This window comes from Aythya fuligula, chromosome 2 (genome assembly GCF_009819795.1).
Source record: "Aythya fuligula isolate bAytFul2 chromosome 2, bAytFul2.pri, whole genome shotgun sequence".
Classification (NCBI taxonomy): Eukaryota; Metazoa; Chordata; class Aves; order Anseriformes; family Anatidae; genus Aythya; species Aythya fuligula.
The window spans coordinates 159483889-159510038 of record NC_045560.1 but is presented as its reverse complement, the minus strand read 5'-3'; the positions used below and the strand labels follow the sequence as shown (position 1 = coordinate 159510038).

Here is a 26150-nt window from a genome sequence, read left to right as displayed (position 1 = left end):
GTGCATCTCCATGCATTGACCCCCACCCTCTCCTTTTCTGCTCCGGCTCAGCTGATCCTGGCCCTTGTTTACATCCCCTGCACTCTGCACTTGCTACTGCACTCGAGCAAAGCCATCAGCACCACAGCTTCTCTGCCAGAAAGCACTCCCAGATGCCAGCTCATCAGTGTCTAGTGGGAAAAGCCTTTCATGCCTTGGCTGGCTGCTCTGGGCACTGCTCTCTGCGTTGAGCCCGCGGTGCACACCAAGACCAAGAGCTGGGGAGCGCAGAGCTGGCGGAAGATGAGATGAGCAGCGGTGCCAGGTGAGAGCAGCACAGAGCAACAGCACACACTGCACACCAACGGGCACTTACAAAGCGGGTCTCCCTGCCTGACAGGTGAGCAGGCCGAGTGGCTGCAGGTGTCTGGAGAGAGGTAACGCCAGAGGATTGCCAGGGGAGAAAATGGAGAGAAAATGAAGAGACCAGGGTTCCTGCATGAGATGCTGAGACAAGCACCTTTCCCAGCACAGAGACTGTAGTTACCCAGAGCTGTCAGTGCCCCCTGCAGGTCCTTGCTGCCTGCCGTGGAGGAAGTCCCACTGCCGTTCCCCATAAATGTATGCCCAACCCCACCACAAACAGATCCTTCCCCCCCCAACCTTGCTTGCTCCCCATCAGAAGCTGGCAGAACTCAAGGCCAGGCAACACCATCACGACACCAGCCTCTGGACAAAGGACTTGACTTCTCTGAATAATTCTCTGAGCTCTGAAATAAGCCTGTAAATTCAGGTTTGAGTACAAGATGTCAAAAACAATGAATTTACATTAAAACTAGATGGAGACAAAGAATTAGAGATGCCATTTCTTGGAATTTCTACTTTGGAGCAACAACCTGAAGGTCAGTCTCCTGAAATCCCAGAAAACATGCAAGCCACATCTGGGGGACCCGTTCCATTTTTTGTAACGTTCACTGTCCAAAGAGAACTAAATCTACCAGATATACATGTAATCTTACCTCACATGCAGGAGACTGCTGTACAAGGCTTTGATTCACAAAGTATTAAATTAAGTAATTGTGACAGAAAGCTCATGTACATAACACAGGTGGAGAACACCACTAACTGGAGAATACCACTAGACTAATGCTTCACTAACTGTGATACCAAAGCATCTTCAAGAACCCGAGTCACTAATTTGTAACAAAAAGCATTGGGGGTATCACAAAAGCTGCTCATGACACATTGGAACTAGGGACATTCTAACCAAATGCTAGTTTAATTCAAAAAAACCCAACCCAACCCAAACAAAAACCACCCAAATCAACAAACTTGCAGTGACAGTACTCAAACATTGAAACGTTGGAGATGGTGTCTAGAAAGATTTGGACTGTCTGTCTCTGAAGGTGTTCAGAATCTGAGTGGACATGGACCTCAGTAACCTGATCTAATTGGGTCTATTCCAAGCAGTCTTAGTCCTGAGTTCCCTTCCAGCCTAAACCACCCTGTGCACAGATACAGGGCCACCCTTTGAGACCTGCGCTTGTTTTTTAACTGATGTTAAAAATGAGAGCTGATGTTCTTTAAATTCAGAGTAAATTAATATCACAAAATCATAGAATGGTTTGAGTTGGAAGGGACCTTAAGGATTATATAACTCCAAGCCCCCTGCCATAGGCAGGGAAGTCACCCACTTAGGTGATCAGGTTGGCCAAGGCCCCATCCAGCCTGGCCTTGAACACCTCCAGGGATAGGGCATCCACAACGTCTCCTGGCAACCTGTTCCCATGCCTCACTACCTTACAGTGAAGACCTTCCTCCTAAGGTCTAGTCTAAATTTATTCTCTTTTAGTTTAAGATCGTTCCCCTTTGTCCTACCATTATCTACCCAAGCAAAGAGTCCTTCTCCATCTTTTTTATAAGACCCCTTTAATTATTGAAAGGCTGCAAGGAGGTGTCCCCGGAGCCTTCTCTTCTCTGGGCTGAACATCCTCAGCTCTCTCAGCCTTTCTTCATATGAGAAGTACTCTAGTCCTCTGATCATCTCTGGACTAGTTCCAATATGTCCATGTCCTTCTAGTGCTGGGGGTCTGAGAGATGGACACAGTACTCCATATGGGTTCTCACAAGAGCAGAGTAGAGGGGGAGAATCACCTCCCTCAACCTGCTGGTCATGCTTCTTTTGATGTAGCCCAGGATATGGTTGGCTTTCTGGGCTGCAAGTGCACATTGCTGGCAATATCTAGATTTCTTTCCAATGTAGAATGAAGAGTATCATCTTCACCTCAAGAATACTTCTTGATAAAAAGACCTTAATCTCAAAGAAAACTGGCAGGTAAACAGCCCAAAATACACCTCTGAGGATCTGCTGTCAAAAAAGCAAATAAATGAATGTATGGAGCTGAAACAGAATGCGCTGAAATACCATTACTTTAATGAATAGTATCTTCTTCCAGTCTTACTGTGTATCTGGTGCTCACTTGATATCAAAGTATCTAAGAATCAAGGAAGACGCAAGATAGGCTATGGAGGCAATAGAAGATGGAGTGAGCTGTTGCTGACTACAGCTCCACAGTTGTATTTGCTACCCCCAGCCATGTGGTCCTGACCCTTCTCCTTTGTCAGTGTTACTGGTCACCTCATCCCAAGATGATGCGATTCACCTCATTGAGCAAGCTAAAAATTAACAAAGAAAAAAAAAAGGTAGCTTTTGTCAAGCTCAGGTTGCTGATATGACTGAGCAAAAGATCTGGCAACTGCTGGGTCTGAATAGTAGGAGTGCAGTCACACTCCAAAAGGAATGCAGCAGATGCAAAATGAGTAAGAACAGAGTACACAGTACTCAACTCATTACAGCTCTGTATTGGATTTACGTGGTAAGATTTTGGTAGCAGAGGGCTGCAGGAGTGACCTCTGTGTGAAGAATCCAGCAGCTGCTCCATGTTAAATAAGGGCCATTTTCAGCCAGCTCCAAAGGGACCCGCTGCCAGCCAGAGCCAAGCCAGTAAGCAATGCTGTTTGCACCTCTGTGAGAGTAGATTTAAGAAATGGAAAAAACTGCTGCACAACAGCCAGAGTAAGAACCAACCCTGCAGACACCAAGGTCAGTGAAGAAGGAGGGGCAGGAGGTGCTCCAGTCAGGAGCAGCAGTTCCCCTGCAGCTTGTGGAGAGGCCCCTGGTGGAGCAGGCTGTCCCCCTGCAGCCCATGGGTCCCACATGGAGCAGATTTCCACGCTGCAGCCTGCGAAGGAGCCCCCGGTGGAGCAGGTGGATGTGGCCTGCGGCAGTCCCCTGCCGGAACAGGCCCTGGGCTGGAGCTGCAGCCCGTGGAGAGGAGACCACACAGGAGGAGGTGATGTGGGGGGAGATGTTGCCCATGGGGGACCCATGTTGGAGTATTTTGCTCCTGATGGATGGAGCCCATGGTGCAGACCCGTATCAGAGCAGTTCTTGAAGAGCTGCTGCCTGTGGGAAGCCCATTCAGGATCAGTTCAGGAAGGACAGCATCCCATGGGAGGAACCCCACACTGGAGCAGGGGAAGAGAGTGACTGTGAAGGAGCGTTGGAGACAAAGTGTTATGGACTGACCACAGTCCCTGATTCCCCATTCCCCTGTGCCACTCAGGGGGATGATGTAAAAGAGGGTGGATGGGGGGAAGGTGTTTGTAGTTTTGTTTGTTTGTTTCTCACTGCTCTAGCTTGTTAGTAATAGGTAATACATTTCATTAATGTCCCTATGCTGACTGTTTTGCCTGTGACAATAACTGTTGAGTAATCTTCCTGTCTGTATCTCAACCCTTGAGACCTTTCTACTGTATTTTCTCCCCCTTTCCCTTTGAGAAGGGGGAGTGAGAGAGCAGTTGTGGTTTTACTCAGCTGCTCAGCTGAGTAAAACCACCACAACCTCTTAATACAAAATGCAGTTGCACATAATGCCTATAAAGGGAAAATTTCAAAATCCACTTTCAGAAAGAGCGGTCTCGTTTCAAAAGGCTTAACTTGTGAAACCTACTGCCCTAGGATGAAAAGTGAAATCAAAGACTTTGAAAGATTTAAAAGAAAAGATCAAAGCTGATATGGGTAAGAAGAGTTTGTGAGGATAAATAATGCTGTCAAACATCAAAAGTTGCATGAAATTAAGACAAAAAAAACCCACCCCACATTTCAGATTGAAAACTAGCCTCTAACCAGTGTTTTAGAAAATCATTCCCTAAAGGCAGGCTAACGTATAATTGTTTGCTGCAGATTTGATTTTCTTCTGAAGAGACGACATTGGTTGCCAGCAGTCACAGACAAAACTAGGGATAAGACTGGGAGGCCAAGTAGCAATGGTTTATAGACATGAGATGATTCTCCGAATCCTGACTTCTCCATTTCTTCTGAAGTACCAATTGACATCATTTAATACAGTCTCATGTAAAGCATTGGTGAGGTCATTCTCAAAAAAGACAGACAACTATCATTTGTAGTCACTCTAGGTACTCCCCTGGCTCATTAACCCTCAGAGCAATAACTCTCCACTGAGTTTATGACTAGCTAATTATATTCCTAGGTGTCTAAGATATTTTGAAAAAGCAGAGCTCTTTCCCTAGCTCTCTAGATGCCTCCTGTGGTGGATATTTCACCACCACAAAGGTATCACTCTGAAATACAGAAATTAACCTTGGCCTCTTCTACCTTTCTGCCCTGGTGCTGTCTTTTCCTGGACACATGCCAGCCTGCCTTTCCCCACATTGCCAGTCCTGGGCGAAGTCTCACCTGCTGGTTACTAGGAGAATAGGGGGTTTCCCTCCGGGAAATTCCTGTCCCAGACTCACTCGCAGGAGCCTGCAAGAGAGAAGACAAAGCTAGTTACTGTACAGCAGCGACGTCCATGTATCTCCCTTTGCAGTGACAGCAGCAGGCAAGGGAGACCACTGATATCTGGCCTGATGCCAGCTATTGGTCACTTCACCACAAGAAACCAGAGTTAGCATTGGTCCAATGACAGCTGTTACGTGGCAGAAACTTGCAAAAAGTACCAGAAATAGCAAGGGAATTACATTGAACATTAGAAGTCAGATCACATCAAAATGCCTTGCAAGGCCAACTGAATTAGGTTGAAGCCTTCTGCCTTGTAAGGTATTCCTGGAATCTTCTCCTCCTAACTTCCTGTTAGGCCTCAACAGGCTGGACCACAGTTAAGACAGACAATGTGTTGTATAGACACCAAGCAACAAAAGCCACTCCCAACTGAAAGGAGACAATATTCATCCCCAGCCACAACCATTGTAGACCCTTTATGACCAGACGAGCATAGGAAAGACAGGGCTCTCACCCCTTCTGCAGGAGCCTATGACCAGCAATGTTCTGGCAGAGAGCCAGCCTACAGCCAACCCCAACAGCTGCAACAAGACGGCAGAGCCCCCGATAATTACCATACTGTGCACATGAATAAGGAGCATGATTTGAAAAGTATTTTAGATGCCTAAAGATGGAAACAAGTTGTTTGGGATTTACAGAATTGTTTAAGTAAATAGGGTTTTGCAATTAATACCATACTCATGTACTAGTGAATCCTGTTAACTGGATTCAGGTCAGCCTTGGGCAACTGTGTGTCTACTGACCAAGCCAGGAGATGTAATCTGAGGTCTATATTGAAGAACAGAAAACATCTGATTCTTCTTAGCACTGTAGTGACAGAGATGTGGCAGTCTCAACACATCTACTTCCATGCCACTGCTACGCTCTCACTCACCCTGCTTCTTAGTACCTCTGTCCAACCCTTCCTTATGCGACAACACACAGCCTACCAATCCATCAAGGAGGGAGCCGTTCTACAAAAAAGCTAATTCTGCAAAGAAAATACTTAAGCTTCCTAACACAGCTGACACAAAATTCTGGTGTCAGCACACAGGAGAACATACAGACAAGGGGAATCAATCCCTTTCAACAGCAATGTGGAATTAGATTAGCTCAAGCTAACTGATGATAGATGATCTGGCATAAAACCTGCCTTCAAAAAGGGCCAGTGCTTTGTAACCCCTGCTTTTTTGAATCATTAACTCTGAAGGTGGATATGTCCCTATTATGTCCATAGCACAGACTTTGAATATACTGAGAGGTTACAGAGATGCCACTGCATGCCTTGTCCTATTCTTAAAATGCCTACACATATGTGAAAAACAAATTCTCACCAAGGAACTAGGCTATAAACATCTAAGAAAACTATAGCTAGGTGTTGTTTTGATTTGTTTCCTTCTGTGTGTGTGCATGTATTGGGTGGGGTATGGTGTTTGCCTAGTGTTCTTTTGCTTCTCTTGCTCTTTGCATCTACCAAAAGGCTCATAAAGGAAGAAGGGAAGTGGGTGCAGTGCTAACCTGGAGCAGACAAGTTTTTGGGCCTAGTCGTCCTTGCTCAGCTACTTGTTTGCTGTGCAGCAGTGAAGAAAATAAATACACATGTTCCACAGTGAAAAGCAAAGCTCTCCCTTGAAAACTGAAAGCCTAGATATATTGAAACATGTCACTTCAAGGAACAGCATGCTCCTGGGCTGTAGATTAACTAAGTCAGCTGCACTGCCTCTTAGCTTTCAGGGGTCTAATAATGTCTGTGTTTGTTCAGGCCCAGATACAAACACATGGTGTGACACCGTTACCCTTCTTCTACAAGCCCCGCCAACTTCCTGCTCTCACAACTACTGTAGACAAGGAACACTACTGTTCCTGATTTTTGCCTGCCCATAGAGACACTGGTGGAGCTGGGGGGAGGGAGGAGGAAAGAGAAGGTCCTCCCCAGTCCTTACATCACTGCCTCCTCACGAAGAGGGGCTTAGCAGCATGCATACTTGGCAATAACTGGGGTTCGTTAGTGGCTGGAGGACAATTCACTGACTGTCAGTGAATGACTGCCACTGCACACAGAAGCACGTATGTTAGATAGGACCAGCCCCTGCACAGGCCTCGTGCTGCCTGGCATCTGGGGCCCAGTGCATGCACGGTGGTTTAGTAGGAGGCAAGTGGCTTTAACTGTGTGATTGCATGCCACACACAGCATGCCATGGGACTGCTTGCCTTGAAGTAAAGGTTGGTCTTCAGCACTCCCTCCCTGCCATAGCCCAGGGGTGGGCCCCCCAGACAAGCTTTGCCTGCTGCTTTCCCCTTTCGGTTAGCCACCACAAAGGGGTTCTCACTGAAGAGGATTGGCTGAGAGTCGATCATACACTCTTGTTCTGGCATCTTTGGCATCTGGTCCTGGGACAGGGGGCAACCAGTGGGATCCTGCTTGTCTAGCTGGGGCTTTTCTGCCCCACTTGCACACTGGTTGGGTGATGCAGGGTCCTGGGGAAGGCCAGGCACACGTCTGTTGATCAGGCCTGCAGCTGTTTCTGGGGAGGAGTCCCGGCTATCCTGGGCCACTGGTGGAGACAGCATAGTGCAGTCACCCTCCATTCTGGAGCTGGCCCTATTATACTGAATAAGCTGCGAGGAAACAAAATGATCAGAAAGAAATGAAGAGAACAGAGTAAAGGAGAGGAGGCAGAAAATAGAGAGCAGCTGCTGATGCTGAAGGATAGGGGAGAGAAGAATATCAGTACTACTTCCCATACTACCATCCCCTCCCTCTCTTCTACTCTATCACCGACTTTGTGATCCTTAATACAATTTCCAAGAGAGGACTTTTTCTCACAGCATGCAATACATACACCAAGTAATCAACAGGCACATGCATACTCCTGCATTTTTCCAGCTCTCATACATACTCCAGCTTACATTTCAGCAACTCAACAATAACACTGCTTCTCCTTAGCTAAAGTGACTGCCAAAACCTGCACAAACACAGTGTTCCACGTCACGGCAGCACATTCTCAGCTCCACCATTACATAGCCAAATATCACCCGTCTCACCCCAGCACACTTTCAAGTAGCTCCAGCACTATCTTACAGAATAACATCTCCCATCTTGCTCCAGTGCACTTCCATACAGTCACACAATAACACCATATTGCTCACCCTGAGCAGATCCATCATATCTGCATGCACAATCATTCTTTTTATGGTCCCATTTCATCAATATGCTATCAACTGCTAGTACCAGAGAGCTAAATAATAGCTAACAGAGCACTGATCTCTTTCAGCACTCTTATTGAAGGCAGAACTGAAACAGAGTTCCAGTTCTGCCTAGGATCAACTGTACCCATCCAAGATGAAGCACTGACCTTTCCTCTTCTAATACTATAAAAGAGTGCTTGTTACCCCAGCCAAAGCCTTCTTCAGGGAAGCAGAGATAATCACAGAACAATGTTCCAAACTCCTTCTGTCCAACTGCCTGCTGTGGAGCAGAAAGACCCCTTCTGCTTAGAGCACATTCTACAGTTCCTATGTCACGGCAGCAGTCACAAAAATAGCTCTCAAGGGCTGGATGGACTGGTGACTACAATGGCAGCTGAGAGGCTCAGGAATTTCTGAGGCCCTCCCCCAGCCCCTAAATCCCAACCTAATGCAGTAGATGGCAGAGCCCTGGTTCCTATCACATTTCTTCAGACAATGAAGCCTGTGCAACCCTTAGGAATACTGTTATTGTAGCTATGTCACTTTCCAATGTAAGAATGCTATCAAACAATTCACACACCCCCAACCAAAAATCCAACCTTATTTTCACAAAATGCCACAATCTACACTAGCAGAGCTGCAGTACACACAAAGTTACACCAGACAAAAAGTATTTTCAGGAACAGTGTTTGTTTGTTTGCTTGTGGATGCAGTAATGAGAACACTACTAGCAATCCACCACTGCAAGGTGGGTTTGCTGGTCCTACAGGCAGACCACTCTGTCACTACTGCCACTTTCCCTTGCTAAACAGGATATTACAATACTGACCAACGTGTATTCCAGATGAATCCCAAAATCACGAAGGCCTGCCCTGCTCACACAAAGGGAAAAAAGATAAATGACACTTTTATGGCACTGTGGAGGTGGTCATCTCACCAAGACTCCATGAGGTCTGTTAGACCTCAAAGCCCTGTTTTGTTCACAGACATGACTGGAACTGAGCTTCACACATTCCTCCTTTAATCTCCAGCACTACTGCTGTAGCACTGTATTCTAGTGCAGGATGCCCTTCTCCCTCCTCTCCACAGTGGACTATTTTTATCAAACAAGTAACAATTTCTGTTTTGGGTAAGCAAAGATTTTGGCAATGCAGTGTGCTTTTCCCAGCCTTGCCTCTGTCACTCCACAGTCCAGCAGAGAGGCCAATACTATTTTACCATGCATACTCCATGGAAAATGCATTTACAGTTCTGATCTATCACTTTGCCCTAACCTGAAATCTCACTGCTACAGAGAAAGAATCAACGACTAGAAATTGAAGAAATTCAGACTAGATAGTAGAGATTATTAATTTAATATCAATGGTGACCTGTTACTGAGAGATATAAGTCTTCTCCATTTCTTTTAGTCCAGAAAGCAAAATAAGAGTTTAAATGTTTCCTTGTGGCTAGACAATCTTTCATGGGTATAGTTTTCATGCCTGTAATATGCAGAAAAATGAGAGACTACAACAGCTCCTTTATTAATGTGATGGTATTATCCTGAATTTCAAGTGCACTGGGTGCTCTGCAAGACACCGAGTTATTGAGAAGCTGGCATGGCCAGAGGGCATCACTGAGAAGAATATTCTTATGCAGCTTTCAACTGAACATTTGTAGTTTGGACAACCATCTGCCCTTTCTTTAGGCACAGTTCTTGGGGCATCCCCATGAGAAAATCCACCTGCAAACTACAGCAAAGATATGGCAGAGGTCTGCACCTACTCCTGCTCAACAGTGTGAAGAACAGCAGGCCCTGCAGTCCCTTGCAGGGCATTACACAGCAACAGAAGATATGTAAGACGCTGCTTAGGAAATAGTACTTGGTGAGAGAGTTGGGCTAAGTACAGGAAGAAAAAGAAACATACCATGGGAATAGGGCAATAGTATTAGCCCTCTTAATCCAGGCAGGCTATCTGCGGATAGACAACCTGCTAACTGAGCTGCAGGGATTTCTGCTGGCTGGACTGATCCATGCTTGAATCTTCCAGTCAGTCATCAAATAAGCTAGGTGCAGTTACTGAAGGAAAGCCAGAACCTTGCTGGCCTTGAAGCCCATATCTCACAGTCTGAGCAGATATATTTTTTTGAAACAAAGCAAAGACAAGGCTGTGCAAAAGACAGCTGGAAGAAGATAAACATAGGCACTAATTGGCCCTTCCCCTGAGATGGGACATTTATAGATGCGCCCTTACACCCTGGCATTCCAATGTGTCCGGCTGCACATTCCAGTGCCCAGCATTCCTGGGCTGACACAGACAGCTAAGGCACAAGCTCCCCAATGCTTCTCTGCTCTGGAAGACACGGGCTGTTCAGCAAGAGGCAGCTGCTTGCATGGGGCTGGCTATCTCCCTGCTTCCAGCTACTAAGTTACATGAAGAGATGCTACAAATACTTTAAACCTTTTCCTGATAAAAGTTTTCTCTGTGAACAGCCAGGAGAGAAAACTCAAAGCTGGGGAGCATGGAGTGTAACAATATGAGTCATAGCTGACGGCAAAGAAGATCTCTAATCAGTGTGAAATTAGAAAAGCAAGAGGGCCTGAAATCAATGAGAGGACAGACGAATAGGAGAGAAGACATGTATGGATGAAATGGAGACAAGTAAATGTAAAAGAGGTGATCCTGAAACAGTGGAATGGGAACACAGAAAACATCAGGTCTGGTGGCAGTGGAAAGACAAGAGATACTTAGCTTCTGATGATATCAGCAAAGGGGTGGTCTAGCTGCAACAGCAGGAAAGGAATAGAGGTTAAGACTCAGGATGTGTCTCTGAAGAAGCAGGCAGAAACACAGTAGAATAGGTATGATACAGGGAGGACAAAACAAGACCAAAGGAAATAGAGATGGAGAGGTAAACTGAGACTTTGAACACAGGAAAGATGGATGACAGTAATGTGTGAAATCTGTGAAATCTGAATTTTCTCTTTACTGAGTTGCCACTGTATATCAGGGACTGAAATGCAGAGAGGTAGAAGTATCCAAGGCTGTGATGATGCAATCACTCCTACTTTGCCTTTTGCAGTTCTAGATGGGTCTTGATTTTGCTTTAATACATTTGCTATCAGTGCCCTACATCCCTTTTTTTCTCTGCACACAATACTGTTGTCCTCTGTGTCCAGCATAATCTTCCCCTCCCTATTCTGCAGCTTTCAGTACTTGCCCCCTTCTATGACAACGCCCCACACACTCTCATTCACACATATTCTTTTCTCCTGTTGAGCTGTTCTTTCTGCCTTGTTTGAAACACCTTCTTCTGTGTCTCAGCGACTAGAGGCCGCTTCCCTTTCCAAAATGGGAAGCAACCTGTCTCTGTGCTCTCCTCTTTTGCTAATTCTAATCTTCCTGTTACAGCTCCCTCCTATTTCAGTGTTGGAAGTCTACTACAGTTCTGCTGAGAGGACCATCATCTCTCACACCAGTGCACAAGGTGAGGGCAGGTAAGGGGATGATCACAGCTTCTCCCGTGCAGGGACCCACAACTCAACAGCCCCTCACTTACAGTGCGATTGACTCTCTGTAAGCCACTGCTGGGCAAAGCAGCCAGGGTCCGATAGTCCAGTCTCAAAGGTTCACTCGTGATATTCTGGAGAGGGGCAAAGGGGGGAGCAAAAACAAACAAACAAACAAACAAAAACAACACAAACACCAGGAAGAGATCAGGCCAAAAGTCAACTAAATCAACTATAGAGAGCAATTGAAAGGAAACCACCCCTAGTAATAACCAAGACCTTATTTCCAAACTATGCAGGAAGTTCCCACACTTGGAAGTGAACCTGGAAGTGTTCCAAACACATCCATAGGGAAACACAATAGATGCTGGCCTTGAGAAAAACTGCTGGAATCATGCCACATGGGCTTTTGGTCATCCACTGGTGCATAGATCCTCACCATTTCTCCTGCCCCAGTGTGCACACATCCATTCCCTTACAGGAGGAGGAAAGCATATGATATACACACATACCAGATTGGTTTTTGTTTTAAATAGCATCCAGAAAGACTTCCAGTCTGGAGATGGAATTATTTGAGCAAGTGGTATCTTTTCTCTACCTTAACTCAAACTCATTGTATACTTTTGTATTATTTTACTTTCCAGTTGAATTTGTCTGGCTTTCAAATTTTAGCCACTATTTTACAGCATTACTTTCTCAATCACATTAAAGACTTCTTCATTCCTGGTATCTTCTCAAGTCTTTTAGGGGGGGGGTTAGGGGTGAGGTAAAAACACAAACTGAGGGGAATGAGTGCTTCTACCTTTAGATATTTTTCTAGCCTTTAAATCCAGTTGTGGCATTTTTCTATGACTCTCCAACCCTCCCACCATGCTCCTCACCTCCGCCGCCTCCTCCTCAAGTTGCTGTGTGGCTGCCTCCCGCTCCCTACGCATCCACTCCTTCCATGAGACAGGACAGAGTCAGAGCAGCATCCAAGCAGTGCAGGCAAAGAGAGAGGGAAAGAGGTCAGCACCATGCTGGGCAATAATTTGAGGGGAGAACAGAGAGGCATGAACAGAACAGGGCTGGCCCCAGGATGGGACAAGCAGAAATCCAGCACGAGTTGGGCTCAGGGAAAGAGAAGTTAGCACTCTGCATGAGCTGGGTTATTGCCAGCAAAACAAATGGGAACAGACACCTTACACAATACAAGCCAGGTTGTCACCAGAGGAGGGGAAGAGGGCAGATGTCTCTAAGATCCTCAGCAGGGCCAATCCTGGGGAAAAGGAAGGGGAGCTAAAGCTGCCCACACGGCACAAACTGCACATCACTGAGGGATAGGAGAAGACTGCTTATTGCTAGAACAGACATCTTGACAGAGCACAGACTGGGGAAGCTTTGAGGGAATGGAAAAACAAATCTAAAGAGCACAGGCCTTTCCTTTCCATCAAGGAAAAAGATGTAAAAAAATCACATGCTTGTTAATAGCATCACAGCCAAAAGGCTATAGAAAGACAGAAATTGTAGGCAGGGCTTAAAACCATCTGGTTAGCACAGCACAGGAATATCATAAAAGAGTCACCAGTGACTAATCTCACACACCCTACTACAGCCTTGCCTCAAAATTGCAAGACGAAGGTAATAATATATGTTATTTGTCATAATGGAAGAATGATATCTGTGCATTTTGTGACTTTTCCCCCAGAACCTATGCTGCAGAGTAAAGGCTGTGGACAAAAGGAGCATAATTTCTCCATTCTATTGCGTATTCCAACCCTCTTGACTGCTCCCAAACAGCAGCACCCAGATGGTCCAGAAATCCCAAGGCTGGAAATACATCTGAGAAATGCAGAAGGAGCCACCTGAAAGTTCTGGTATGCACCTAGCTCGCCTCTTTGAAAACTTCTTTGCATTACCACTAGCAAATAATCAATGCCCCACATCACACCCTCAATCTCCAGACAATAATGAGAGACATGAGAAGGCAATAATACTCTGGTGGATCACAGGACCCAATGGGATATTTAGGGATACTTATGCTAAAGTCTACACTAGAACTGGTTACACATATTTTGGACAAGTATTATCCGTGAAACTGGATATTCAAACTCACAGTAATCTTTCAAGTTCAAATTTTTCATAAAAAGCAATCATAACACCACCAGTACTTTTTAAAATGAGAGGCAGCCAAGGCTACCCACTCAACCATAAAAGCTTTTCTGTCCTTCGGTGGTTATTTGTTTGTTTGTTTGTCTTGACAGTTTCTGGGTGTATTTTTAAGTAATCTCAGCATAAATTTTGGAAAAGCCTTTACCTACCTAAGACTGAAATAATGCAACCTGCTTAGACAGAGCTACATGGTTTTGAAGCAGGAATGGCTCTTGGTTTATCCAAAGGTTTTAGAAATATGGGTAATGACTTCTAACATCTGAAGGCTATTAGAGAGCTTTCAGATCCATATGCTACCAATTTAAAACTGGTAGGAATATTCTTTGCTGCAACAGTAACACTACAAAAATAGTTTTTCTGCAATCGCAACATACCACTCTACTTTCCTTCCTAGGCAAGGAAGGAGAATTTTATGTGAAAAGAATAAATCTTATCGAAGTTGGCTCTGCTCTGAGCAGAGAGCTGAACCAAAAGACCTGTAGAGGTCCCTTTCTGCCTGAATTACTCTAGTATTCTATATGGTCCACTGGAAGACTTCTCCTATACGTATAGGTCTCAAACACCATCAGAACACTTTGCAGATCCTTAGGACAGACAGCTTTTATCCAACTCTTGCACATGGTGATGTCAATCTAACCAACCTTTATGCCAACAGAGGTGAAAAAAGTTTCAAAAGGGATCTGTAACATGCTGAAACCTGTTTGTCTCTCTGCTCCAGTCTTTCATAAAGTCATATTCCTGCATAGCCCATACCAGTCATGGACCAGAAGACAGGGTAGGATTATGTAAATATAAAATACATATATTTAATGATTACACACTGCATGACTGAAAGGTCGTAAGGCTGTTTTCTTGTTCATTGTTCTGTACTATTACAGCCTGTACCCATTATTGTTTTTTCCAAAACAATATTGTTTTTTCCAAAACAATAAAAAAATAAAATCTCAAATGTTAACTGAACTAGAAAGATAATCTCCGTCCAGAACTGCCAACAAAACTGCGCTCTTGGGGTATAGCAAATGTAAAAACAAAAACAAAAACCATGCACACAGAAAAAAAACAGGTTTGGTGAAATCCATTCAGCTGAGGAATTACAACTACAAATAGAACCTACAGAAATATTAAAGTAGATCTAAATTGGAAACCTGAAAAACTGCCTGCAACATGTACACACATTAATCTGCCAGGAGAACAGATTTACAACTGACAGTACTGAAGAATTTAATTTTCAAAAAGGATCTGACTGGATAAATTACAGTTTTAAGAAGGATAACTAGAAAACCTAAGTACTTGAGGGGCTTGTCTCTACTAATCTATTTCTGTGAAAGACTGAAAGAATGAGTAGAAATACAAAATTCTCATGACCAATCAGAAAAATGGCCATGAAAACTGAAGAGCACAAACTTCTGATTGATTAACAGGGTCAATTCTTCAAACTCAGTGCAACTTTGAGCTGTGTGTTCTCATCTTTGCTCAGAAAAGCTCTGTCTGATCATGGAGTGCTGTATACACAGAACTGATTAAAGTGGGACTTCCAAAATAATATGCCATTTTCCTCAAAGTTGCAGCTTTGAGAAAACCTTGGTCAGAAAGTACCTGCAGGTAACAGAGACAAACTCCACAAATAACAGTAAGTACCATCAAAGAAGTACACAGAAAGGTATGGCAAAGCCAAAAAGCAACTACGGTAACTGAGAGGTGCACTATGGAGAGAGACGGCCCAAAGTTCCCCACGGCAATCACATTTAGGTAGAGGTAATCTGTGGCATTCTCCTTAGGGCTCACAGACTTAGCAGAACTGCTGTCAAGAACAGATTCCACTACATGAAAAGTCTCTCACCACTTTCTCCATTTCTTCTCTCTCCCACTGAGTTGCTTCTCTCACCATTTCCATCTCCTAGGAGAGACCAAAATTAGAGCCACTTCACCCAGTGCTCTCTCCTCACATGGAGCACCTGCAGCCTCATGAAGATTTCAGTCATGTCCTAGTGTATTCCTGATAAAAGTGCTGGGACCTGCTGATCCCATAAAAAGGAAGCCCATTATCCATTATACTGCAGATTCCACGCACTGAGGGAGAAACTTGAGATTTTTGGAAACTTTTTCCACTCTACATCATTCTCCCAGCTGTAGCCAGAATACTCACCTTTTGTAAGATCTCCAGTTCTTCAGGGCTTAAATCACGGTCAATAGACGAGATACTTTCTAGGCTATTCTTACGCCCAATACCAGTAGCAAAAGGGTTTGCAATAATTCCTGGAGACATCTACAAAATAGAAGGGGAATAAACATGGTGAAAGCCCACAGTATACCATACAAAAAATTATATAACCTGGACTACCACATGTAGAGTACTAAGACGCTCCTAGGCAAGTCAGAACTGTTTCACAACTTAAAACCTTATTTCAGTGGTCAGTTACACAAGGAAATTGAGGGCTAAGAAAGAAGAATCTGAATTGAAACAGGTACAGAAAGGGGTAAGGTTACCAAGAACTGAGCACATAATCTAATCTAGTGAAGGTTTAAAAAAAAGCTTACTTGCTAAACCTCAGAAATTTGATAAGGCACAGGCTTGCTATGTGTGTTTTCCTGTGGGGAAAGGTGATCTCCAATAGACAGAAATTTACTTTAAAAGTAACATCAGTCAGTACAAGAAAAAATGGGCATAAAATATACCAGATACAATTAGTTTGAAAACTACATTTCTAATCAGTGCAGTGATATAGTGAAACAGCTCTGTAATCAGCAGAAGATACACACCCTTGGGAGACTACTGATTTATGAACCAGCAATCACTCCCAGTTCATACAGCAGGAGACAAAACTTCGAAACGTGGGAACTCTAAAAAAAATCTACAGCGAAAGGCTGGAAAATCTAGCAATCTTCTTTGCAGAATAGGTGGGATCCTTGCAGTACTGGTCACTACAAGGGCACCCTGCACTTCACTCTTTACCTCAATGGCAGCTGCAGCCTTAGGATCAAAGCCGTCACACACCAGCACCAAGAGTGTGTCACCCACACTTCGCAGTATCTGTACTGCTTCTGTATGCGTCATTCCCAGCAAACTCTGATGATTCACCTCCAGGATCCGCATTCCCACCTTCAGACGGCCATCCCGAGCAGCAGCCCCAGAGGAGCTCACCTACAAGGAATGGGCAAAATCAAGATTTTACATCAGGAGTTAAGCTTAAGTAAACACGGAGACCATCAGGAAGAATCATAGAATCACAGAATATCCTGAGTTGGAAGGGACCCACAAGGATGATCAAGTCCAGCTCCTGGCTCCACGCAGGTCTGCCCAAAAATTAGAATTCAGACCATATGACTAAGGGCATAGTCCAAACGCTTCTTAAACTTCAACAGGCTTGGTGCCATGACTATATCCCTGGGGACCCTGTTCCAGTGTGCAACAACCCTCTTGGTGAAGAACCTTTTCCTGATATCCAGCCTGAACCTCCGCTGTCGCAGCTTGAGTCCATTCCCTCAGGTCCTATCGCTGGTCACCAGAGAAAAGAGATCAGTACTTGCCTTCTTCTATGAAGAATACAAGGCTGGGCCATCAGAGGAACAAGAAGATGAAGATGAGGATATCCAAAAACCATCAATAACTATCCGATAGACTATGACTGTATCACACACTGATTGGTAACAGGGTCCATCCAGATGACTGAAAAGCCCATGAAACTGAGAATTTTAGAAATTCTGTGCAACTATAAGCCACACTTACAGTCCCAAAGCTGGGAAAAAAAAACAAGAAAACCTTGAAGAAAATAGGAAGGCCTGTAGCTTGTGTAGTTTTCTATAGCTTGTGTAGTCTTTTAGCTGAAAAAAAGACATGTAGCCTCAAGCTAGCAGAAGCAAGGAAGATAAGCGATAAAAGGTAAAAAACAAGACGGAGAAAAACAGCCCCAGACTGACCTATAGTAATCTTTTGCTCATTGAGAGGTCATTAGCATATTAAAATCACATCTATGAAAATGCTAATGTATGCTAATGTGGGATTTGGTGTGCCCCCTGCCCCACCCACCCCCCGCTGTTCCTCTAACGCGCAAACTCAGTGGAGTTAAGTTAGGTGAGCTGTAATAGCCAACCAAAAGTAGCCAAAGATGAGTTTTCACAAGTTTGCTGTGTATAAATTACAGTGATTCAAGTCAGAGGTTTACTTGCTTTGCAAAAGATTGCCAAGCACCTGACTCTGCAGAGTTATATAATTAATTATTTAATTAAAAGACCTTTGCGTGGATTCTGACTCTGTGTACTTATTGCCATGCCACACCGGGCACAAACCTACGGACAACACTAAGTATAAGATATTGTAGATAACAAGCTATGACGGTTGTTAACTTCTTTTTTTTTTTATGAAATAGTAAATCTCTAATTACAATCACAGCCCTGTGGCCAGTCCTACTTTTACCAAGGATCCCTAAAGAACATGCCTGTCCTCCATAGAGTTGGGCAACAGCAGCCAATTACTACAAAGGATTAACTGGCAGCTATGGAGTGTCCACCGTCTAGCAAGGACTCTCTACAGTAGGGGCAGAGTTTCCACCCTAACATATGAGCTAGAAAGGGAAACAGTGACATTAATATGAACATCCAAAGCAAGCAAGGGATGTAAAATTACACTCCTTGTCACTATGCTCCCTTGGTAAGAAAGAAGATGCAGTACTTTTTGACAAAGGTCAGGAGAAGCATAAGCTTATATATAGTATTTTGTTGAAAATAAAATGTGTGTTACTTCCTGGGGAAAAGCAACGTGACAAATGAGTATGCACACGAGGAGTCACAAAGAAAAGGGAAAAATTACACACATGGTGCACTGCACATGAAGTACAGTCAGGAATTAATTCATAATGCTTTCAATGAAAGGAGGAAAATGAATGCATGTTTCAGTGAGCAAAAAGGCCACAAGCACTTGGGGGAAGCAAAAGAAAGAATGCAAGGCAAAATAAAGATAAACATAGGAAACGAGAAAAGAAATTTACAGATGTTGTAGAGGAGGAAATATGAAAGGAAACACAAGCACATGCTTCAGTGGATAGAGAAAAAAATAAAAACTAAAGGAGAATTAGTGTACCCAGTGAAAAGTGGAGAAAGCACACGAAACAAATTCCCACAAGGATCAACTTTCTCCCTACCAGTCCTTGCATGCAACCAAGTTGCAGAATTCGTGGTCCGGTACCTTAGAAATGAAGATGCCTTCATCAGTGGGATCAAATGGATTTCCAGCATGACCTTTTGCTCCACCCCGGATGCTGATGCCCAGCTTCTCTCCTGGAGCCTTTTCAATGCATATTTCCTGCAAATACAGATACAGTCTTCCTTGTTTCTGGGTTAAGTTCAGGCTGGGATTGTTGAGGAAAAAGTTTCAATAATTGGCCATATTCTAAATATAGCGAAAGGGACCTGAATTGGTTTCACTGATTTGGCACAGCGGCTCTGCCCTTTCTGTATTTCTGTCTCCTATTCAAGACCAGTCTTTGTGAAATCTGAGAATGATCAATTATGATCACAATATCATCACGGTCCTGGCAAGAAACCCTCCACAGCCCTCAACCGTGTATGTACTTATATGAGAATGGATTCCTCCACAAAGGAATTACAGAATGTAATATAGAATGATTTAGGTTGGAAGAGACATTAAATAACACCTAGTTCCAACCCCCCTGCCATGAACAGGGACACTTTCCACTAGATCAGATTGCTCATCCAGCCTGGCCTTGAGCACTTCCAGGGATGGGGCATCCACAACTTCTCTGGACAACCTGTTCCAGTGCCTCATCACCCTCATCATGAAGAATTTCTTCCTAATATCTAATCTAAATCTGCCCTATTTTAGTTTTAAACAGTTATCCCTTGCCCTATCACTACACTCTGATGAAAAAATCCCTCCTCTTCTTTTCTGTAGGCCCCCTTTAAGTACTGTAAGGTTGTTACAAGTTCCCCCCAGAGCCTCTCTTCTCCAGGCTGAACAACCCCAACTCCATCAGCCTATCTCCATATGAAAGGTGTTCCAGCCTTCTGATCATCCTTGTGGCCTTCCTCTGGATCCAGAAACTTTAGCCAGAAGTTTGGCTGTATCCTAGACGCAGACTTCCAACTAGATAAGAAACTGCCTTCAGAGTTGAGCCTTCTATCAAGAAGAGAGTGCAGTTTACCCCAGCACTATTACTCAGAACCTACCTGCATACCAGGTGGTGGTGGATCTCGTCTTACTAACACAGTCAGCTCCTGGGTGTTGGAGAGTAGGGCATTCACTGCTTCCTGGTGGGTAGCATGGCGCAGGTCAATACTATTCACTTCCAGAATCCTGTCCCCAACACGGAGTCCACTGCGAGATGCCAACCCACGGGGAATGACCTACAAAGAATCATTAATGTTACATCTAGAAAAGAAAATTCCATCTCTCCTTGGAGATACACTGATAAAGCCTGTAGACACGCTTGAAAAACATGTGAACAGCAAGTAAGTGTTACAACTTCAGCAGAGGAAGGTGTAAGGGCCAATTTTTATCATGTCCCTATGCTATCCTCCAACATCTTGAGGCATGTTTTGACTTCCACAGATACAGTTTCCCAAGAGGTTATATCTGTGAAGAAGCTGCTCAGGTGCATTACTGCATTACTGACTTTCAGGAAGCCTCCATAAAAAGGTCAGTTCTATCCTTTAAGCGCAGTGTACATGCATGTACATGTACATGCCACTCAAACTCCTTCTCATTTGGAGACTTCTGAAGCATTGGAAAAAAGTGCTAAATCACCAGTACCTTGGAAGTCAAGACAGTAGCCAGAGAGATACAAACTCAGCCTTAATGCCACAAAAGTTGAGCTGATGTTGCAAAGATTGAGCAAATGCCTTGAAAATTGTCCATACATCAAGACAGCAGGGAGGCTGTGACACAAGCAGAAAGGACACAGATTTTCAGACACCTGACAAAACTTGATAAAATTGGTACTGCTTATAGTACCATTTATTTGCTACTGGACAATGTTCAAATGGCATTTCCACTTTTGTTGTTTAGGCCACAAGTAGTCAACTAACCCACTGGACGATTATCACAGGTCATTATGCACCACTGCCTTCTACTCAGGAAAAGTGTGTTTTAACAGTTATGTCCCACATGGATATCTAACCTCAATTTGAAGGTGTTCAGGGCTGCAGAAACTATGACCATCTTTGAAAATTTTCCCAGTGAATAATTATTCTTGCTATTTCAAACCTCTCCTCAGTTTTCACCCCAATATTGTCTGACCATTTTTTTTTTCCCCCAACGTACAGTTTACTTCTTTTTCATTAGGAAAAAGCATCCCTCGGTACTTCACAATTTCCTCCCTTCATTATATGACTTTTTTTTCAAGTTTTGAAAAATGTTTGTAGTTTTGAATAATCTTTGTCACTTTTATTTCCTCTTCTCCATCTAAAATCTTTTGAAATTGCAGGTATTTCGACTGACTATAGATTTTGGCTTTGGCTTAGCCAGCACTGCCTTCAGATGAGTTTTGGTTCCCTTCACGGTCCCTAATTACATGTTCGAGTATCACTTGGATGACTGTTTTACAGTGGGAACTCACATTACAGTTCATTTATTACGATGCTTTTAAGCTTTTCAAAGTTACTGCTTTCCAGAACAAAATAGTGTAAAAGGGAAAACTGGTCTACACCAACTATATTTAGATGCAAAACCTCATGCTTAGCTACATTAAAGTGTATTTCTTTGAAGAGGAAAAAGTGACTTCCATCTTTCCTCCTCAGTATGAATTACAATTGCAGTATATTTTTGTTCTGTTTCTTGGCTGCAATTTGAGCTTTATGTCCACACAGTTGGTAAGGCTGAATAGCATCAGGTCTGGTACAAATCCTTGCAAAATCCATCTGGGAGCCCTCCCATTCACTGACATCCTACCTCTTGAAAACTGCCACACAGTTTGGAGTCCATTAATATGTTCTGTAATGTTATTACATGGTGCTAACTTTCAATTAGGTGATCGTATAGTAATCATCTTGTAGGACTTTTTTTTTTTTAATATTGTACTAACTCTGTCTGGGATGGAGTTAACTTTCCCCACATCAGCCCATTATAGCAGCGTGCTTTGCACTTGTAGCTAGAACAGCACTGACACCACACCAATGCTTTGGCTATTGCTGAGCAGTGCTGGCACAACATTAAGACTCTCTCCAACTCGAGGCTACTCTCTCCAGTAGCCTTTGGGGTAGGCAAGAGGTGGGAAGGGGACATTGCCAGGACAGCAGACCTAAATCGACCAAAGGAATATTCCATGGCATATAATGTCATGCTCAGCAATAAAAGCTGAGGGGGATGAAGGGAGATGAATGGGGGGGACTCTCATTATGAAAGCATTTGTCTTCTGGAGCAACTAGTACATGTATTGAGGCCCTGCTTTCCAGGAAGTGGCTGAGCATTGCTTGCTGATGGGAAATAGAGAATAATCTTTTTTCCTTTTGCTTTTGTGCACAGACTTTGCTTTTCTTTCATTAAACTGCTTCTATCTCAAAAACCCACAACAAATATCAAGGTACTTCACCAATGAAAAATTTAACATTGGCACAAAATGAAGTAAGATTTGCTCTAAAATATCATTCAATATGTTATGGTCTCATACAAGCTTTTTCACCTGAGTAAAACCTTTGTCATCTTTTCATTATTTTGCTCTGTCTGATGCCAGACTAAACAGGAAATAACTTTCTCACAGGAATTTTGAAAAAACTCAAATGTTTAACTGCAGCACTATTGTCGTAAGTGCATCATCTACCATTATAAATGGTAGACGTCACTACCATTTACTGTACCAGGACTGACAGTGTCAGTACAACTCAAATCTACAAAGAAGTACTCTAGAGAGCTATCTTGAGAGCTATAGACCAACAAACCTAACTTCTATTCCTTGTGAAATTATAGAGTCAAGAAAGAGTAAAATCTGTGAGCACATGGATAGGTAGCGTTTGTTGGCTAAAGAGTTCTAATACTCTCACAAAAAAATCCTTCATCTTAACCTCAATAATTAAATATCTCAGGATCATTCACTGCTAGGCTGCCCACGCAGGACTTTACCTTTGAAATGAAGACACCTGGTTCATGAATCCCAAATGGATGGCTTGAGTGGTCACTGCCTCCTACGATACTGAGTCCTAGGGGACCACCTGCTTTTACAAGGTGTATTTCCTTGAAGGAACAAGAGGTAGAGTCACAGAGAATAAAGGATATCACATAAAAACCACAAACACTGAAAAACATGGAGTCAGGGATGTTCTGTGTGAGTGAGCACAAAGTAAACTCCCACAGGTACAGGACAAGAGGGTTACCCATTACTTTGTAGTGCTCCAACAACCCAGTGAGCCAGCCCTCATCAGACTGCCACTTTTTCATATGAAAAAGTACAAAGATTACACTATCCCATGTTCTAACAGACAGGCTCACCTCAATGGGATACTGATCCTCCAGGCTTTTAGACAGATGGTTCCTTTGCAGTTCCTTGCAGGAAGGTGTCTCCTCAGGTGGGCTCTCCCCATGGCTGGGAGGCGGTGGTGGGGAGTGCATGCGCACTCGTGGCACGCCTGGTGAGTCTCCCTCGCTGAGCTGCTCTGCACCCTCTCTCTCTACCAGCAGCACGATGGTGGGGGAGGATGCGGTAAGCAGCGCTACTGCCTGATCATGCCTGGCTTCTGTCATGTCTACCCCATTGATCTAGAACAACCCGCAAACTCAGTGTCAGACCATCACACGAGTACACCCTGTCATTTTAAGCCCTTAGCAAAGCACCCTAAGGGGCCCCATTCTGTGAAAACCTGCCCCTTCCCAGAAGTCTGTAACCAAAGCACTCTGTAACTTACCCCACTTCTTCCTATCTGGCAAAAGGACATGGGCACCTGCTCATTCCCAGCTGACCACCATCCTCTTTCCAAACAGATTACCAACCCCTTTCACCTTCCCCTCCAAACCTCCAGGCCCCATCACCATCAGTGAGGCTCCAGAGGACTAAAAACACTAAGTATGACGATGCTGTACCTCCTGGAGTGCTACAAAGCTATTGTCAAGACTATGCCATTGTTCATTCATTATCAGGAAAGTATCTATGACTCCTTTTTGGCTTTGCATTCCAGCTTTCCTACTTGGCCATGACAAAAGAAACCCAAGAGGTTGCATTAAAGGAATGGGTTCAAAGATCTTAATATGGAAGGAAGGCAAAAAGCAGTGATTCCCAGAAGCGATGTCACAGTACACTAATGTACCATGGCATCAGCTACCTTTGAACTAGGGCATTTGCCCATATCAATCACTCTCAGAGCCCAGACACAGGCACTGAAGAGATGAAGGACACAATCTGATGTGTGACAGGACCTGTTGCTAGCTACTGGACCGCTGTTCCCTCATGCTGGGCAACGTTAAGGCAGTCTTGGGAGGATAGTCCTGTGTTGTCAGTTTTAAGCCATAAAAAGTGTACCACAGGTATAAGAAGATTTGGAAGCAACAACAAACAGATTGAGCTAGTCAGCAGTGATTATCTGGCTGACACAAAAAGAAAAATTGAAATATTTTGGACAAGAAGACATTATCCAATATGCTATGACAAATAATATCAAGAATACAAATATAGTTTTGCTATGGTATCACTGAAAGAGACAATGCTGTGACCAGAGAGGTACTTCCAGTACATACATGGAAGCAGCAATGTCATTTGTACAAACCACAGAAGAGACCTCATCTGAAAAAATGTATACTGTTCTCACACTTCACACTAACGAAATAAGGAAATCTAACATAAGTTATCAAAATGCACAGAGAAATGCTTGTGAGACAAGAAATGGAACAGAGAGCCTTTCCTACAAAAACAAGATACAAACTAGCTTGACTAGAAAATCAAAGGAACAAGAAGGATGTGACTGCTCTCCAAGAGGAAGGCTATTCTGTACAAGGGGCAGAGTATCAAGGGGAGAGCTAAGTTAAAGAATGCTGCCAGAAGCACCAAACTTGCCATGACAACATTAACATTGAAAATTAAAAAGGTTTCTAGTCCATAGTTTTTGGAATAGCTTTCCAAAATTAACAGCAATGACATGAAAATAATAGCTGTTAAGATGGAGTTTGATGAGCTTATGAAATAATAACATGACTTTTTAACAGCCACAGCAACTGGATTTTGTAGCCTGATTCCTCACTGTCTAATTACTAGAAATATTGTAACGGTTCCCAGGCTCCTTTCAAGAAAGCAGTTCCTGGGCAAAGTTGACTGTGCACTATCTGATAAGGCTTTGTCCAGAAATTTTATAAACACTACCACCACCCTCAACTATCCGATCCACAGTGAAGTGTGTTTATTCTGCTTATGACATGGAGGCTTCAGCCTACAGCGGGGTTTTTGTCAGACCATCAGCCTGACAGACCATCAATATTGCCCTGCTCACTAGTTATCTTCTGACTATCACATAAAAAGCAGATGAGATAGCCCTACACTCCTAGTTGTGACACAGTCAGGAAACTCTCAGCCCCACAGCCTGTCCTCTGATACTCAGACATCTGTCCCAAAGGGACATCTTTGGCACCAACTACAGAGGCCTAACAAGGATGTGAAGATGTGCCAGCCTGCACATACATGCAGGAGGAGGTTGTAGGAAGGAAGGAAGGAAGGAAGAAAAGTACCTGGGTAATGGCTGTTCAGCATAAAAGGCAATCAGCAGGAAAGATAATAAATTAAAAAGAGAGATGCACAAATCGAATGAAAAGCAGGTGATAGAGACAAGTCTCAAGACACTCATGGATGGATCATTAAATCACTCAAAAGGTAACACTGAAGAAGTCTGACCAAAAACTTGGTAATGAAGATTATCATGGGCTGTCAGAACAGCCCTCACAGGAAAAAGCAAACTCACTATAGGAAGTTTTAAAAGGGATTGTGCCAATGTGCAAAATTTTTGATGGGATGTTTAGGGGAAGAATCACACATAGGGAAAGGGAGGGGGCAAGGAGAGGGGAAGAAGGAGTATGGGAAAACAGAAGGTAGAGAACAAGAGAGGCTGATCACAGGCAAGCAGGCTGCAAGACAGTATGCTTGTCTGGGCAAGCCCTGTGCCTGATCACCACAGTCTGCTCTACCTTTTTATCATACCCTGTTCCTATTTACTATGTGAATTTGTTCTTTATTCTGCATATGTACTAGCACAAGACCCACTAGTAAAACTCATGTTGAACTAGCCAGCAAGTAGGAATCCAGTATCTGGAAAAACCCAGCAGCTGGCCCAGAGACTGAATAAAAGGCTCAGGGTCTGACCAAAGAGCTTTGAAGAACTTGATGCTTGGGCCAGAAACTGAAGAGACATGCAAATGTGAATTTGCATGGTGGTTAAGTGAGGGAGTGCACGTGTATGTTCCGCAAGCAAACGTTAAACCTGATTAGCCATTGGGTAGAAACAGGGTTAAGCCATTTGTGTTGTTCATGCCCTATAAGAACCATTAATCTTTATATGGAAGCCTGAAAAAGTACT

At 43.7% G+C, this 26150-nt stretch overlaps 1 protein-coding gene across 17 annotated transcripts in view; it reads right to left on the bottom strand.

Annotated features, from left to right (window-relative positions):
• SCRIB (scribble planar cell polarity protein) overlaps positions 1–26150 on the bottom strand; it is a 116625-nt gene that overhangs the window by 27607 nt on the left and 62868 nt on the right. For 7 of the 17 annotated variants that reach the window (XM_032180973.1, XM_032180981.1, XM_032180985.1 and 4 more), the window contains 11 exons: positions 23089–23355; positions 22723–22833; positions 19836–20012; positions 18835–18951; positions 16606–16794; positions 15799–15918; positions 15493–15549; positions 12383–12442; positions 11552–11635; positions 4739–4807; positions 356–406 (listed from right to left, as the gene is read on the bottom strand). In XM_032180973.1, the coding sequence (XP_032036864.1) occupies positions 356–406; positions 4739–4807; positions 11552–11635; positions 12383–12442; positions 15493–15549; positions 15799–15918; positions 16606–16794; positions 18835–18951; positions 19836–20012; positions 22723–22833; positions 23089–23355 (1302 nt within the window). The remainder of the gene's footprint in view (positions 1–355; positions 407–4738; positions 4808–11551; positions 11636–12382; positions 12443–15492; positions 15550–15798; positions 15919–16605; positions 16795–18834; positions 18952–19835; positions 20013–22722; positions 22834–23088; positions 23356–26150) is intronic. The other 10 variants (XM_032180976.1, XM_032180977.1, XM_032180986.1 and 7 more) reach the window with 6 other exon arrangements.